At 40.3% G+C, this 13,898-nt stretch overlaps 2 protein-coding genes across 2 annotated transcripts; both read right to left on the bottom strand.

Moving 5' to 3' along the window:
- Positions 1-8,744: 8,744 nt before the first annotated feature.
- On the bottom strand, positions 8,745-9,674 carry LOC143019782 (uncharacterized). The gene has a single exon (XM_076175767.1). The coding sequence runs from the start codon at positions 9,672-9,674 to the stop codon at positions 8,745-8,747; it is 930 nt and encodes a 309-aa protein (XP_076031882.1).
- Positions 9,675-12,713: 3,039 nt separating this feature from the next.
- On the bottom strand, positions 12,714-13,643 carry LOC143019781 (uncharacterized). Its single transcript, XM_076175766.1, has one exon. The coding sequence runs from the start codon at positions 13,641-13,643 to the stop codon at positions 12,714-12,716; it is 930 nt and encodes a 309-aa protein (XP_076031881.1).
- Positions 13,644-13,898: the final 255 nt, after the last annotated feature.

The raw sequence follows: 13,898 nt of genomic DNA, 5'->3' as shown, positions 1-13,898 counted from the left end.
ACGTGAAAATGTTAAGTTAAAGTGATGTGAAATACAATAAGTATAATAAAAATGACGTAACGATATTTCGTTGCTGGATGCAAAATGTTCTCCAAATCCCAAGAATACAATAATTGGTTCTTGAAATAATGAAATTGCAATTGTAAATAAAAATTCAAATTTTATATATGGCTACATTATTTTCCCACTGTGTGATGATGAAACGGTTGTTTGAGATTGTTTCTCACTGAGGGAGACTCTTCAGTGCAGAACTAATCTGGAAGAAAATCTGACCAAGACCTGTGTCATCTCCCCTTACCTCAGCTTGTCACAATAGTTTCACAGAAGTATCAATATGTTTTGTGCATCAAACAAGCTATATAAATCGTTTGTTCGTCTATATTTGGAATATGGTGTATCCGTATAGTCACCGAATCTCGATATTGACAATGGAAAAAGTACAACGGCCAGCCACAAAACTTGTTCCAACACTATACCAAAGAAATTTTTCGTAGGCCACATACTATACCGGCACCTGTATTGCTTTAATATTTTGGGAGCGCTAGCCGCGGCGAAACTAAAGCGGAACGCGCCCAGCTCTGGTAATGTGCACGATAAGTCAGTTTTATAATTACCTGCCTAATAATTAATCTGCCTGACGACTGCATAAAACAAGGGCCGATGAAAACAATTTTATCTATCGCCAAATCGCCACATTAGTCAAATTTTGCCTCCGTAGCCTACAAAATTACTTTATAAATTTGCACACATCGCATTTTTTATCATATTCGTATCTCAAATGCGATAAAAAAAAAAAAGTAGCGAAACGACCGAAAGAATGTAGCGAAACGACCGAAAGAATGTAGCGAAACGACCGAAGAATGTAACGAAACGACCGAAGATTGTAGCGGTTACAGGTCGTTTCGCTACATGGCCAGTTTGCAAATTATGCTTCCGTAGCCTACAAAATTACTTTATGAATTTGCACACATCGTATTTTTTTTATCATATTCATATCTCAAATGCGTTAAAAAAAAAACAGTGCAGCGAAACGGCCAAAGAATGTAGCGAAACGACCGAATGAATGTAGCGAAATGACTGAACAACGTAGCCAAATGTAGCGAAACGACCAAAGAATGTAGCGAAATGGTTGGTAGCGAACTGGCAATGTAGCGAAACGACCGAAAGAATGTAGCGAAACGACCGAACAACGTAGCCAAATGTAGCGAAACGACTGAACAACGTAGCCAAATGTAGCGAAACGACCGAAGAATGTAGCAAATCGTTAGTAGCGAACTGGCCATGTAGCGAAACGTCCTATGGGTAACAGGTACTTTATAAACTTGCATTATATTATTTTTTATCATATTCGTATCTCAAATGCGAAAAAAAAAAACAGTGTAGCGAAACGACCGAAGAATGTAGCGAAACGACCGAAAGGATGTAGCGAAATGACCGAAGAATGTAGCGAAACGACCGAAGAAATGTAGCGAAACGACCGAAGAATGTAGCGAAACGACCAAAGAATCTAGCGAACTGGTTGGTAGCGAACTGGCAATGTAGCGAAACGACCTGTATTAATTGCTTAAGAATTAGTATAAAAACGAATAGGCTGTGAACTTACCTCATTCCTCTGCTTCCTCCATGGTTTTTACAAAATTTAAAAGCAATTCGTTGCAACTGTTGAACGTACCGACCAACACCATTTTGAAAAGGAGCTTTGACAAAAGAAGAACCCCAAAACAGATTCCACGTCTTTGCGGTCATCTTTTACCGGTTTTGTTTCGTAAACAACGATGGGTGCGATCAGCACTGAGTGGCGTAATATCTCCACATTTTCTTTTATAATACTTATATTCAAGAAAACGACATGGGAGTCTACAAATAAACACTCTTGTAAATGAACGATTTATTATTTTTTTAGACGTGGGCAGGGCAGTTAGCAAACGACAATCACTGTTTTCTTCCGTTTACAGACATTTTAGTTTTATTTTGTTTTTTTGCATTTATTCTTTAGTACGCTCACACGTTTTTACATTGTTTTTAAGCTTTTAGTATCATACAGAGACTTATTTGAAGATATTGGTGAATTTAAAATCAAAACACAGACCTAGTCCTAACCCACGGACTGGAAGAATGCAAATATTGTACCGATTTATAAGGGAGGAAACAAGGAAGATCCATCAAATTACAGACCGGTCTCCTGAGAAGCACAGTAGCAAACATTTGTGAAAAGGTCATTAAAAATAGATGGGTAAAATTTGGAAGAAAAAACTATACTGAATCCAAATAAATTTAGATTCAGACAAGGAAGACCATGTACAACAAACTTGATCTGCTTCTACTCAATATTGATAGATATAATTCGAGAGAGAGAGATGGTTTGGGCAGACTGCCTTTCTGGACCTACAAAATCCATTTGATAAGGTACTACACATGAAACTAATAAGGAAAATAGAGTCAATAGGTGGCATCAGAGGAAAATTATTGGAATGGATGAAAGACTTCCTGACTGTGAGGAAAGTGAGAGTAGTAATTAGAGATAAATTCTCAAATTGGAAAGAAATGATAAGTGGTGTCCCGCAGGGATCATTACTGGCCCCGATCATGTTTGCCATATACATAAATGACATGGATGAAGGAGTAGTGTTATTTGAATTTCTTTGCAGACGACGGAGAAATACTAAAGAAAGGAAGAACGGAGGAGGATTGCAACTCATTATAAAAAGACTTGGACAGGATCTAGAAATGTACTCAAAAGTGGGAAGTGAAATTCAGTATCAAGAAATATTGTATAATGGAATTTGGAAAAAGTAAAAACAGAATATCGAGATTATAAAATTGGTGAAGAAGAGGTCAAAAACGTAAACTCGGAAAAATACCTTGGAGTGATGATCAGCAAAGACATGACACCGGACAAACATATTAATAAAATAGTCGGAGAAACCTACAATTTATTGAGGTCAATAAAAGTGGCATCTGTCTATTTGGATGAGGAAATGATAAAAAAGTAAATAAATAAATAAATAACTACACTAATAAGACCAAAACTCGAGTACGTAGCAACACCATGGACACCTAGTACCAAAAAGAAAAAAAAAAAAAAAAAAATAGAAGGAACACAACAATAAAACTGGCACCAACTCTTTCCAAAATGACATATGAACAAAGACTGTCAAAATTGGAATTACCAGCTCTGGAACAAAGAAGGGAAAGAGGAGACCTACTAACTATCTATAGAATTATGAAAGGAATGGAAATCTTAGATAAGAATGATTTATTGAAATGGGACAATGGAAAAACAAGAGGACACGAAAAGAAACTCAAAAAAGATAATTACAGAAGAAATCTGAAAAAATAGCTTTCCACGCAGAGTGATAGATACCTGGAACAAATTAGACAAAGAAGCAGTGTGTGCAAACACCATTCAAGATTTTAAGAAAAAAAATTATGCTGAAAGATGCAAAGACGGGGCACCACGAGCATAGCTCCCTTCTCGTATAATACAACTAGGTAGATACACACACACAGACACACACACACACACACACACTAATTCTATAGCACACTCGTGGCGCAGTGATAGAGTTCCCAGCCGCCACTACGGCGGTCCGGTGTTCGAATCCCGCCCAGGGCTGAAATAATTTCAGTGTCGCTACGTCGCGAGTCGTTACTCCAACTCTCTTGGGCAGGGAGTTGTGTGTGGGTGTGCGTGCATTACCCATAGATCGGTCATACGAGCTCTGAGCTCAATTCCGGGAGGGAAACAGCTGTCGATCACGAGTCCAACACGTGATCCAAGACAATGGTAGTGAATCACACATCCACTCACAAGGTTCGGCATTGCATATCTGACGAAAAAAGATAATAGAGTTCGCACGGCGTCAGTATTTAATTGACAAGGAATACCTTGTATGCAGGAGTTTGGGTGCCTCAGGGCATGGAAGAAAACGATCACAATGGATGTCCTATAGCCGCGTACCTGATTTGTTCAGGCTTGATTATTTGGTACGAATAATGGCGCTCCCGTGTCTTTAGATAAACACCTAAGTAAGATGCTGTACAAGTGTAGCACTGGTGTGAATGGTGGCTCTCAAACACACGTTTGTCAAACGTGTTTGAAGCGATGTTTGACCGTGTGAATGGAGTATTTGGTTGTCTAACGCGCATGTAAAACGGTTTGTCAAACGTATTTGAAGTGATGTTTGACCGAGTGAATGGTTGTCAAACGGTTTGTCAAACGTGTATGAAGTGATGATTGTCCGTGTGAATGGTTGTCAAACATGTTTGAAGTGATGTTTGATCGTGCGAATGTTTGACAAACCGTTTGACAGTTTGACCGTGTGAATGGTCCTTTATACGTGAATATCTCCCATCGACATGTCGATTTGTACACAAACATTTCACGTCGATACGTTTAGTCGACACGTTTAGTCAAACGGTTTCCAAAACGGTTTGTCAAACACGTTTTACAAACGTGTTTGAAGTGATGTTTGACAGTGTGAATGGTTGTCAAACGAGCTTGAAGTGATGTTTGACCGTGGGAATGTTTGACACACATGTTTGAAGTGATGTTTGACCGTGGAAATGTTTGACAAATATGTTTGACAAACCATTTGACAAATATGTTTGTCAACCTTGTTGGAAGTGATGTTTGACCGTGGGAATGTTTGACAAAAGTGTCGACGTGAAATGTTTGTCGAAGGGAGATATTCATGGTTTGTCAAACGGTTTATCAAACATTCTCACGGTCAAACACCACTTCAAGTTCGTTTGACAAACATGTGTGTCAAACATTCCCACGGCCAAACACCACTTCAAACACGTTTGACAAACATGTTTGTCAAACTCCCACGGTTGAACATCACTTCAAACACGTTGCACAAACCGTTTGCCAACCATTCACACGGTCAAACGTCACTTCAAACACATTTGTCGAACGTGTTTGACAAACCGTTTGACTAAACGTATCGATGTGAAATGTTTGTGTACAAATCGACATGTCGAAGGGAGATATTCACGTATAAAGGACCATTCACACGGTCAAACGGTTTGTCAAACATTCCCACGGTCAAACATAACTTCAAATATGTTTGACAACCACTCACACGGTCAAACATCACCTCAAAACATGTTTGCCCGCAAATAATCAACGACGTTGCTATATGAAGGATATCTTTCTACAATGTTTTATTTTTTATTTCCATTCAGAAGAGTCACGATATTTCTTTCTTTGTAGTCGAGATGAAGTACTACCAGCCAAGTATTGATCGACTTTGACTTCATTATAGTTTTGTTCGTTGATTTAGCACACTTTACCTTTGATAATGAAATAGTTACTTTCATAGCCTTTATTTAGAACACTACAAAAACAAGGTAGAAATTCTTTTCGTATTTATTAAGAATAGTTAAAATTCTTTAATGACAGAACTATTGAAAATGACAAATTAGTACTTAAAACTATTGCATAGGACATTTGAGACACATGTTGCTGGACACCACGTCCCTAATATTTGGAATTTTTTCGACTGCCTGAAGAAAGAACAAAACTATAATGAAGTCAAAGTCGATCAATACTTGGCTGGTACTTCATCTCAACCACAAAGAAAGAAATATCGTGACTTCTGAACGGATAAAAAAAAACATTGTAGAGATATCCTTCATATAGCAACGTCGTTGATTATTTGCGGGCAATAGCCCATAACCTAGCTTTATCACTAGTAAACCAATTTATAAGTTTAGTTGAAAATAATTTGTCATTTTCAATAGTTCTGTAATTAAAGAATTTTAACTATTCTTGATAGATACTACGAAAAGAAATTCTTATCCTAAATAAAGGTTATGAAAGTAATTATTTAATTATCAAAAGTAAAATTATGCTAAATCAAGGATGAAAACACGACCTAGTTATATATTTCAAATTAGAATATTTTTAATTTTATTTTTCGATGAATTGTGTACATCGATGAACTAAGCGTGTCGATGAATTGTTGTCGGTGAATTCGCCGGATGCCAAAATATATATTATTATCATTATTTTATATTTCTTATCGTTAAGGGAATTTTCGTTATAAATAGTTTGATCTTTTAATAATTGTCGTCAAACTTGCGTAGCATCTAGGTGCAGACTTGCAAATCCAATATGGCTGACCTCCAGGAAGGTTATCACAGTGGGCTATTTTTCCTCCAACATCCTACCTCCAACCTCCAACATTTGAATATAACTAGAATATGACTTCGCTTATTACAGAAACCTAGACATCCCTAAGAACAATTCAACAGTATGTCTAACATCCGTATCTAGGTTTACACAATCTCTTCGTTCATCCTTCATCTTTGCTAGATGTAACGGAAATATTTGAATATTTGAATTTTGGCACCGAAGTCGTTTCTGACTCGGACAAACTCTCAACGGTCGTCGGCGCCCAGTGGGTTAAGAACATAAGAACGAAGGAGATTACAAGAGACCATGTGGCCTACACTAGGCAGTTCCATGTCCATTACCACCTGTCATCCCCGTGCATAAAGTTGTCTAACCGTTTCTTAAAACAACTTAATCTAAATTTGTCCAGTTTAAATCCATTACTGCGAGTCCTGACCTGTTGTCTTGATATGATGACCTTGCCTGTGTCGAATCCATGACAGAGTCCCAGAAGGTCATAATCCCATTGGTAAAAATCCCACGCCAATTAACCTAGGCCTATATTCATTAATAAATTTATCCAATGAAATTATACTTTAACATATAGTGTTTATTAATACTATCAACATCCTGGAATATTATGTGTGTGATTATGAACAATGGGATAATATTGACTATGGTATTTTGATTCGTGGGGTTTTGATATATGGTTACAAATTTCAATTTTTTCAAAGCTCCAAACAACAAATTATCTTTCCGTCATATGCTGTTGAATATGTCCTTAGAGACGTCTAGATGTCTGCAACGGAAGTCATATTGTCGTTATTCAAATAGAGGTTGGAAGCACATTTGCTATTGTGTTTGCGAATTTTGATGATTAACATTATACCATCTTGATACTTGGTATCTTTATAATTACTTTTGTCGATTAATTTGCAATATTAGGTTCTTTAAAGAAGAAGAAATCAAATGAAGACATTGTATTTAATGTATATACTTTGCAGTATACGGAATGCGCCAAAAAGGGTCAGTTTGGACAAGAAATATTTACATTTTGGTGGAAATATGTTGTCAGAAATATAATCTATGTGTAACAACTGCTTAATCATACGACTGTGCTCATGCATAGATGACAAAAAGAAAAAGAGAAACACTAATTTTTAGATTCTCACATTGGGAAAGACGTCATTAATCCCACAATGCACCGCGCTCCATTGCCGTCATTATTTTCGTGACGTCGATAGAAAACGCAATTTTTGTATATATATGTATATATTAAGTTTCCTGATTATCTCCATCGAGTTTTTGGTCCCCAAAATACAGAAACATGTCTTCATCGCCAAAAGTCAAGGAAAAAGTTGCCTACGCGCAATGACCATACACAAGGACCGAAAAATCTTCCCGCGCTCTGATGCCGACGTTATGACGTCACATCGCACCAAAATCCATCATATTTTCTATATATTTTTAAAACATCTTTCCACGTGTTTAAAAAAAATCTCAGAATGTTTCGTTCAACACAATTGTCAAAATTCATCGTCTTTTCTGTATTTTTAAAACGTTTCTCTCTGCATGTATTTAGGATTTTCTCAAAGTTTCGCTCAGTTTGAATAAGAACACAATTGTCAAAATTTATCGTCTTTTCTATATTCTTAAAATATTTTTCTCTACACGGCTTTCTCAGAATGTTTCGTTCAGTGTTACGTAAAGCCACGTGCTGACCTGAAAATTTCGCTCACTGATACCATGACAACATCTTGATTTCCCTATCACGTCGTCTAAAACTAGGCAAAAACACCGTCGATTTCCATCTTCACACTAGGCAAAAATACAGTCGATTTCCTCCTTCACACAGGGCAAAAATACCGTCGATTGCCATCTTCACACAAGGCAAAAATGTCGTCGATTTCCTCCTTCACACAGGGCAAAAATACAGTCGATTTCCATCTACACACTAGGCAAAAATACCGTCGATTTCCATCTTTACACTAGGCAAAATTGCCGTCGATTTGCATCTTCACACCAGACAAAAATGCCGTCGATTTCCTTCTTCACACAGGGCAAAAATGCCGTCGATTCCCATCTACACACTAGGCAAAAATAGTCGGATTTCATGTACACACTAGGCAAACTGCCGTCGATTTCCTTCTTCACACTAGGCAAAAATACCGTCGATTACTATATTCACAGTAGGCAAAAATACCGTCGATTTTCTCCTTCACACAGGGCAAAAATGCCGTCGATTTCCATCTACACACAAGGCAAAATACCGTTGATCTCCTTCACACTAGGCAAAAATGCCGTGACGTCAGGTGCGAAGCGCTTCGCACCTGACGTCACTGCTGACGTCACTCCTACGTCATCACTTCAGGTTCTGGTACGGCCTGACGGCCTTTTCTTTGGATGGCGGATTACACTGTGGTTTTAAATGGAAGAGAAGATCGGATGGGGTAATATTTATTTATGTTGGAAGGTATGGTCTTCCCATCCGTTGTTTATATTTGTTAGATCTTCCTATCATCCCTTCCTATCCCAATGCCTTCAGTAGGGCGGCCTCACCCTTGTGAGTAGGATATTGATATATTGGATACATTTTATTGTTTTATTTTGTAAGATACAATTGTTAGTTATGGAATGGGTATAACAAAGTCATATCTCCTTGTTGGAATTGATGGATGCGTGTTTTCATGGCTGCGTCGTGTGGCAGTCCTGAAGGACTGATTCGGGCTTCTATGCTCATGAAGATGTCGGCTTGGACGCGGCACCTGAATTTGTTAATCTTGTTAGCTACGTTTTTGACAGGAGTCATTCTACAAAGCAAAGCTGGTTGGCCTCTGCAATTAGCGTTGGAGATTGTTGGCGGTACGTTAGCGTTTTCTGGTTTGTTGATTTTCTTTGTTCCTCCCCATGCTGGTATTTGTGTGAATCCTGTTTGTCCCCAACCGCTATACCATTGGCCGTGGTTGTCAGGTGTGTATGTGAAAGCTTTTCTGTCTCCTGCATGCATTTGTTCCATTTCAGCGAATCTCCACAGCGGGTCTTCGTAGTTAGCATTGGCTAAGGTGTCGTATTCTATGAGCTGTGGGTTGTCGTTCCAGTCTTCTTGTTTTGGTTCAGTTTTGTCGGCTTTCTTGGAGACTTTGTAGGCTTCGTGTTGGTAGTTTGTGTCTTTGAAGATTTCTAGGTATGGAGTGTCGCTGTGTGTTGTTCGTTCTACTGTTGTTCCTGCTTCTGTTGTTGTTTCGTCTATCATTGGGATGAGGGAGTGCATTGAGACGCCGCATTTTAGGACTCTGCCTCCGTATTTGTTCAGTATGTTGATTACATCGCTGAATGGTTGAAGGTGAGCGTTCACGTTCTTGTAGTTGATTTGTGTGTAGAATTGTGTCTTGTCCCATGGGATGTAGTAAAGTTGGTTTGCTTCTGGCACTGCAAATTCCCAGTTGCATCGTTTGACGATTGAGAAGACGAATGTTTGCGTAGTGGGGAGTGGCATACATTGGTACATGTCGTTGCTGCTGCTGCCTCCTTCTCCGTGTCCGTTTTCCCCCATTGGATCATCCTCGTCTGCTGAGCGTCGTTTTCTTTTTCGAGGAGTTCCGTGGGTGTCTGCTTCGACGTATTTAACTGGAGACGCCATGGTGTATGATCCTTGTTATGTTTTCTAGGATATCTGCTTCTTGGTCCAGGAAGAGCATGTAGAGGTCCTCTGGTAGGATTGTGTTTGGAGGCGGCGGGAGACTGTCCCGGTCGATGTTCTCGTGGTGACGGGCTATGTTCTTATTGAAGAAGAATGTCTTGTTCCTTGAATTTAAGGCTTGTTCGTCGATGAGTGGGATCCAGTACCCGAGTTGCCGGTTAGTAGTTACGAATATTGGAGTTCTGTCTAGTGGTTGAGCTGCCTTGTTCTTCACTTGGATCTGGAAGGGAAGATAGGATGATGTAGTAATGTTTTAGTATAGGATGGGAAGGACTGTATCTTCCTATCAGATATATATTATATTTGTTATCATCCGATACTTACCTCCGTTCGTTCTCCTCCCATGACCATTTTCATTTCGTCCATTGTTGCTTGTGTGATGCGTGGTTCTTCGTAGATGGCATAGGCTTTGTGGAGCATGTTTTGTAGGTGGAAGGCTGATGCGTCTCCTGATCTTGTTACTGTTGCCACTTGTAGGTTCTTGAGGAAGGCGTTTACTATGAGTGATTTGCCTGTGTTTGTAGGACTTTGGAGGACGAGAGTGTTTATTTTGTTGAGTTTCTTGTCTGCAATGATGGTGAACCATGCGAAGAATTCAGGTATACTGATATCGTTTTTCTGGAATAGATTGGAAAGCCATTCTCTGTTCTCTTGTTGAATTTTTGCTGGTCTTTCTTTCCTTGGTAAGTTGTTGCTGATGTTGTCCCAGATGCTTGTCTTGCTTTGTTCTAGGTATTCTAGAGCAGAGTTTCTTAGGATTTGGTGTTGGATTTTCTTGTTGAAATCGTCTCCTACGAGTGTTATGAGTCTCTCGTATTCGTGTTCTGGAAGTTTCTTGTAGATGTCGTATGTTGTTTTGATGTTGTATTTTTTTACTGCTTCTTTCACTAGGTAGTAGGCGTCTTTCCTTGTTTTTGATGCCTGTATTGCTCTTTCTTCGCGTTTAGCTTCCATTTCTGGGCAGGGTCCATCTACTGTGTCTTCGTAGACTGTGTCTGAAACATATTTAATAATTCGTTTGATGGCTGGATCGATATTCCCAAATGTGGTGAGCCTGTTAAGTCCCATCCGTAGGAGGTAACGCACGAATCGCTGAAGGTTTCTGACGACCATAGTAGTTGATGTAGCTTCTCCGATAGCTTCTGCAGATATTTGAAGGAATTTTGCAATACGGTCTCGTCTACGGGCGACATTTTTTGGGTGACTACGAAAGGTGATGTGCCAATGGTTGTTGTGGTCTGTGAGTGTGAAGTTTGGTTGTTTCCCTCCTCGTTTTGGTTCTGGTCGTTGGTGGATGATGAAAGTCCAGAGCGTTTCCGTTGGTTGATCATTTTGATCCTCTTCCAATCTCCCGGAGTCCACTTCGTTCTGTCCGCTGGAAGTCCCTTGAGGAACGTCGGGAGATGGTTCGCGTTTACGTTTCTTGGATGATCGTATTTCGTCGTCGGAATCTCCGCTTCCAGCATTGCTTCCGCTAAGATGTCGTCCTAGGGTTCTGTTGCCCGTCTCTTCGTCGGTGTCACTTGGGGTGTGTTCAGTTCGTCTTCCATTATTGATGCTAGTAGCTCTGAGATCATTTTGTCTTCTTCTGTCCGGGGTTTGAATAGTGGTATCGTCCATTGCTTCGTTCCGTAGTGGGATGGAACGTGGAGATCCGTTTGTATTTGGTTGTCTTGTCTCGTTTTCTTTGAGTCCAGCATCAGGAGTTTCACTGATTCTTGCGTTGGGAAGTCGATCCGTTCCTCCGTGTTGAATGCTGAGTCTATCAGTATCAGGGATGCTAGTCCATTGTGAACTAGTTTGAGTAAGTAGTTGGATAAGATCTTCCTCGTCGATATGTTCGAAATATTGATCATCAGGAGACATTGGTAATAGTTTGGTGTCTTCCATAGTTCTATCCTTGGGTTCCCCTGTTGAAGTAATTCCTGTTTTGGAGGGTTGTTCCATAGTAGGTTCTGGAGTTCTTCTTTCACTAGTTTCACTTCTGGGTTTATGTCCGCTATCCATACTCTCGGGTTGATCGAGTATCCTTTGTAGTTCGTCGCTGGTGGGCATTCCGGCTCCGTCCATGGATCCATCTTCGCTGAGGTCTGGTGATGAACTGCCTGTGTAAGGGGTTGATATGTATTCTTGTATGAGGTCTGGATCTGTGGAAGAGGAAGGATGGTAAGAATTAGTAATGGAAGAGATGTAGCTTCTCATCCGATGGAACTATATTATTGGTATCATCCGCTCCGATCTTTACTTACCTATATCTTGGAGTCTTATTCTTTTTTCTTTTACTATCTCCCAGGCCCAGTAGGCGAGTCTGTGTACGTTGTTGTCGTATGTGTTTATGTCTTCTGTTGTTGATATTCCTAGTTGTATTGCTGCCCAATTGTGGAGGGGGTTGTCCCAATGGTCTAAGTATTGTGCACACGGAAAGTATTCACTATATAGTATTGATAGTTCTTCGTCACTGATCTTTTCTTTATGGGAGCTGGTAGTGTCCATCTTACCTTCTTGTTGAAGCCACAGTGTAATCCGGCATCCGGTTAAGGGTATATATACCCTTCCCTTCTGACGTCATCACAGACGTCAGGTGCGAAGCGCTTTGCACCTGACGTCACTGCTGACGTCACTCCTACGTCATCACTTCAGGTTCTGGTACGGCCTGACGGCCTTTTCTTTGGATGGCGGATTACACTGTGGTTTTAAATGGAAGAGAAGATCGGATGGGGTAATATTTATTTATGTTGGAAGGTATGGTCTTCCCATCCGTTGTTTATATTTGTTAGATCTTCCTATCATCCCTTCCTATCCCAATGCCTTCAGTAGGGCGGCCTCACCCTTGTGAGTAGGATATTGATATATTGGATACATTTTATTGTTTTATTTTGTAAGATACAATTGTTAGTTATGGAATGGGTATAACAAAGTCATATCTCCTTGTTGGAATTGATGGATGCGTGTTTTCATGGCTGCGTCGTGTGGCAGTCCTGAAGGACTGATTCGGGCTTCTATGCTCATGAAGATGTCGGCTTGGACGCGGCACCTGAATTTGTTAATCTTGTTAGCTACGTTTTTGACAGGAGTCATTCTACAAAGCAAAGCTGGTTGGCCTCTGCAATTAGCGTTGGAGATTGTTGGCGGTACGTTAGCGTTTTCTGGTTTGTTGATTTTCTTTGTTCCTCCCCATGCTGGTATTTGTGTGAATCCTGTTTGTCCCCAACCGCTATACCATTGGCCGTGGTTGTCAGGTGTGTATGTGAAAGCTTTTCTGTCTCCTGCATGCATTTGTTCCATTTCAGCGAATCTCCACAGCGGGTCTTCGTAGTTAGCATTGGCTAAGGTGTCGTATTCTATGAGCTGTGGGTTGTCGTTCCAGTCTTCTTGTTTTGGTTCAGTTTTGTCGGCTTTCTTGGAGACTTTGTAGGCTTCGTGTTGGTAGTTTGTGTCTTTGAAGATTTCTAGGTATGGAGTGTCGCTGTGTGTTGTTCGTTCTACTGTTGTTCCTGCTTCTGTTGTTGTTTCGTCTATCATTGGGATGAGGGAGTGCATTGAGACGCCGCATTTTAGGACTCTGCCTCCGTATTTGTTCAGTATGTTGATTACATCGCTGAATGGTTGAAGGTGAGCGTTCACGTTCTTGTAGTTGATTTGTGTGTAGAATTGTGTCTTGTCCCATGGGATGTAGTAAAGTTGGTTTGCTTCTGGCACTGCAAATTCCCAGTTGCATCGTTTGACGATTGAGAAGACGAATGTTTGCGTAGTGGGGAGTGGCATACATTGGTACATGTCGTTGCTGCTGCTGCCTCCTTCTCCGTGTCCGTTTTCCCCCATTGGATCATCCTCGTCTGCTGAGCGTCGTTTTCTTTTTCGAGGAGTTCCGTGGGTGTCTGCTTCGACGTATTTAACTGGAGACGCCATGGTGTATGATCCTTGTTATGTTTTCTAGGATATCTGCTTCTTGGTCCAGGAAGAGCATGTAGAGGTCCTCTGGTAGGATTGTGTTTGGAGGCGGCGGGAGACTGTCCCGGTCGATGTTCTCGTGGTGACGGGCTATGTTCTTATTGAAGAAGAATGTCTTGTTCCTTG

This window comes from Oratosquilla oratoria, chromosome 38, assembly GCF_046742065.1.
Source record: "Oratosquilla oratoria isolate Oo_2021 chromosome 38, ASM4674206v1, whole genome shotgun sequence".
NCBI lineage: Eukaryota > Metazoa > Arthropoda > Malacostraca > Stomatopoda > Squillidae > Oratosquilla > Oratosquilla oratoria.
The sequence above is the reverse complement of the archived record's forward strand: the minus strand, read 5'-3'. Positions and strand labels throughout refer to the sequence as shown.

Excerpts from the sequence above, each read along its gene's own strand:
- LOC143019782 (XM_076175767.1), bottom strand. The coding sequence starts at position 9,674 with ATGGGGGAAAACGGACACGGAGAAGGAGGCAGCAGCAGCAACGACATG.
- LOC143019781 (XM_076175766.1), bottom strand. The coding sequence starts at position 13,643 with ATGGGGGAAAACGGACACGGAGAAGGAGGCAGCAGCAGCAACGACATG.